The sequence below is a fragment of the Neolamprologus brichardi genome, chromosome 3 (genome assembly GCF_056152115.1).
Source record: "Neolamprologus brichardi isolate AB-2024 chromosome 3, ASM5615211v1, whole genome shotgun sequence".
NCBI lineage: Eukaryota > Metazoa > Chordata > Actinopteri > Cichliformes > Cichlidae > Neolamprologus > Neolamprologus brichardi.
In genome coordinates this window covers 18869380-18873072 of record NC_142106.1, presented here as the reverse complement: position 1 = coordinate 18873072, position 3693 = coordinate 18869380, and the positions used below count along the sequence as shown (strand labels likewise).

Sequence of the window (3693 nt, the reverse complement as noted above, 5' to 3'; positions counted from 1 at the left end):
AGCACTGTATATGCACCTCAAAACAAACAAACAAACAAAAAATAATGCAGAGACATGCTTGCTTGAAGCTTTATTGTTGCAAAAAATAAACAAGAGGAAATAAGAAGTTTTCTCTGCAGAGAAAAAAAATCATAATCAGTCCTTTGGTAACTAGCCTGCTCTTATTAAACCCAAGACTGCTTTAAAGATAGCCTCAGAGACAGCCCAGTTTATGTTGGCTGGTCATTTTGTTATGACAGAGAGAGGAAAAATATAATGCTCCAAAATGAAATGAAGTAAGAGCGAGCAAAACTCAAACACCATCATACATCTGTGTGTGTTTTATGGGAATTTCATGCTCCAGTTTTAGTCCAATGATCAGATTTCCTTGGCGCAGACAGATGGCAGATGAGCATCACACCACATATCATCCCAGCACTTGAAAACTGAAAGGTTCAAAAGTAGAAATCACACAAATCAAAGCCCAAACACTTGTTAACAAGCTGTTATTAGTTGTATCTTTGATCACAGAAACTATTCACACACATTAATAATTCATATTAATAATTGTGTTCTAATTTACCTCCACGATTTATCTGAAGGCAGTCCTGATTGCGATCATTATTGGGCTCTCTAAAGCACCACTTTTGATAGGTAAAACAGGTCCCATCACTCCAGAACCACTTACCCTCCTAGAAAGCAGAAATTGGACTTATTGGTTCAGACAGGCCAAAATGTTGAGCCTACTCAGAGTCCTAGCAGATGATCTGACTTTAAGCACACAGCTTGAAGTCTTGAAGCTGCTGTCCCTGCATTAGTTGCCCTACAAACGCATATGAAAGAGCGACGATGTTCAGAGTGATAACCATTAGATATAAATCAACACACATTGGTTTTTTTAAATTAATCACTGATCAGTGATCAGTGATCACAATCACTGATCCCAACAAAGAGAGGAAATACCTTCAACAGGCATAAACATTTGACCACACAGCATTCAATTAATTTTCAAAAATGTACTGTCACTGATATGCTGCTAAGCTATGGTGGTGAGTTTCAAAGCAGAGCCAGGGAGAACCCAATGAGAATCAATAAGAGAATGGATCATCAAATCCGAGTTAAATTCTTATCAATTCTCATGCCTACACCTGACAAATGACAAACAAAATACCTTTGGTGCATCACGTCCTCCAATCCAACTTTCTTTTTTGCCAGTCAGCCTCTGAATCTCACGGTACTCACTGATGTTGTGAACTGATGCAAGATGTGCCCTCATGGAATTACAGGATTTCTTCAATGGAGAAAGAAAGCGAGCAGAGGTTTTCAAAAATAATGAGTACGTAACAGTTAAAAGGATGTGGTTTAATCGGGTATTGAAGACAATAGAAATAAGTTACCTCAGCATCAGCCCAACTCGCGACTGCTGAATTAAAGAAAAAGCAGCGACTTTCGTATTTAGTCCAACCAACAGGACAACGAGGAGACCTCTTGACCACGTGACTCTTGGCTGGGAGTAAATGAATAGCTGTTCATGTGTCTCTGGCTGATATCTTATTTTGTATTATGTTTAATAATTATACAAATAATAACTGAAAAGTTGCACAAGTAAGATCTGACACTGAAACATAAGTTAAGTGATTGACAGAGTACAGGTGTGATGAAGGCTCTACACTACAATGGCGGCTACACTTGATGATAATCACAGAGTGTGTGTCGGTCAGAATGCGCAGAATTGAGCACATAAGGCTTTTTCCATTGCTTTTTTTCTTGGTGTGGTACCTAAAGGGTTAAGTATGGACTTTATAACAGCCAGACACTTGAAAACATCCTTTGTGTTACAAACATTGAGGTGTTTTTTTGTCTGCTAACCATGACAATAATTATTGAAAATCTGGAAAATATTGCTCACCTGGGGGCATCAATCCCTCAACGTCATCTCTGGCCTCTGCACAGTGAAGACACGGACAAATTACCGCCAAAAATATTGATTTTGACCATCAATTTTCTGTATATGATAATTATTATAATGTATTATTCATTTATATGTTTCATTAAAATTATATACATGATAAAAATTATACAATGATACTCACCAGCAGCCGTGGTTGGAGCCACCATTGCACAGAGAAGTGCAGACACAGTTAGCAGCTTCATGGTGATTTTTAGTATCTTTGAGCAAAACAGATACAAAATGAATAACAGTTAAAGGACAGAAGAAAATCAACTGAATACCTTTTGTAGAATATTATTATACTTACTACACTACATTAACATTATGGATTATACATTTATGTTTGTCTAAAAACAATCAAAATTTGATCACAAAAACGAGAGAAACGTTTCAGACAGTTCACACTCTCAACATCACTCTTCCACCATGTCGACTGAGAGAGAGATCAGGCACTAACTAAGCAGCTATTTAACAAAATCGAGGTGAGTGTGAGCACTAACCCTAAGATAAGTTCTCCCTGTTTTTTTTTTCTTTTTTTCTTTCAAAACACAGGATAAGATTTTAATACCACATATTCTTACATTTTCGGGTTATTTACCATACAGTAATATTGATAATCAATGTTTATGAGAGTTCTGATCATCCTGATCAACATTATTTTAACATCATAATGCAACAAATGCTCTTTTTTTCTATTTCCTGCTGATATAAGCAGTTCCTTAGTTTGACCCAGAATTTCAATAGTTAAAATTTGACTCTGGTTTGAGACTGACCTGTGATGTGAGACCCAGAATGACCGTCTGTAGATAAAAACACTGTCTGAATAAATGGAGCAGCCTCTGCAATGATCCACACACAGACCAGAATGAGCTTCAGTCCAGGAAACAGTGGAGCAAAGCTTCTTTCTGTGAGGACAGAACATGCAGTTCTCATCAACACTTGGATCAAAACAGGAATAAAAGCATCTACAGCCACTGCACCACCTAAAATCCTCCACTGTAGCTCTCCAACCTTTTTTGTGAATGGGGTTTTATAAAATGCTCTCCATGCAGGTTTTACATGTGATCCCAGACCTATAGACAGTTAAAGTAGCCAGTCTCTTTGTGTCTAAGATTTGAGCATCCGCATTTATACAACTGAAAGTTTTTCAAATCCAGCCCTGATCTGGAATTATTTAATGGGTGTCAACAGAAAGAAGAGAGAAAGCACTGGAAAATAAAATACAGATTCCAGCGATGACGCTAGGAAAATTTCCCCAGGAAATTCCCTCTTCCAGTTAGCAGCATTATCCTGTGTGTTTTTTGGACAAAATTTAGTTTCTCGAGATCCACCAGGCTAAAACGAAAGGCTTGTTTTGAGACATCCATATTAAAGGTTCACAGCATAAATTTGCTCATATTTTATTGTCTTCCTCTGACTGACCATGTCTCTGTGATTCAGACCTTTTCACTTTACATTTTTGTTGTTTAGTCTTAGTGTTCATCCACTTTACAGAGGAATATAGCATCTATTACAATACCCCTTCACCTCACCCTGAAATCTTCCCTCACAAGAAAAGTAACACCAACTAGTAAACATCTAAACAACAGGAAAAAAGGCACTACAAACACATTAAAGAGAAAAGTTTCAGGAAATTTCATCGTGCAACATGCTAACAGAATCACTTATCCAACACATCTGCTCAGAGAGAGAGAGACCGAGAGCTTAGACCTTCACTCAAGCAGTTATGGTTAAAAATTAGAGATGAAAACATAACTTTAGAA

General features: G+C 37.3%; 1 protein-coding gene across 1 annotated transcript; it reads right to left on the bottom strand.

The window, feature by feature from the left end:
• Window positions 1-320: 320 nt before the first annotated feature.
• On the bottom strand, window positions 321-2758 carry LOC102776763 (type-2 ice-structuring protein-like). The gene is made up of 7 exons (XM_087839203.1): window positions 2704-2758; window positions 2073-2148; window positions 1889-1924; window positions 1377-1486; window positions 1151-1270; window positions 563-671; window positions 321-425 (listed from the first exon to the last, which is right to left on the bottom strand). Exons 2-7 carry the CDS (start codon window positions 2131-2133, stop codon window positions 358-360), a joined length of 504 nt encoding a protein of 167 aa, XP_087695329.1. The 5' UTR covers window positions 2134-2148; window positions 2704-2758; the 3' UTR covers window positions 321-357.
• Window positions 2759-3693: the final 935 nt, after the last annotated feature.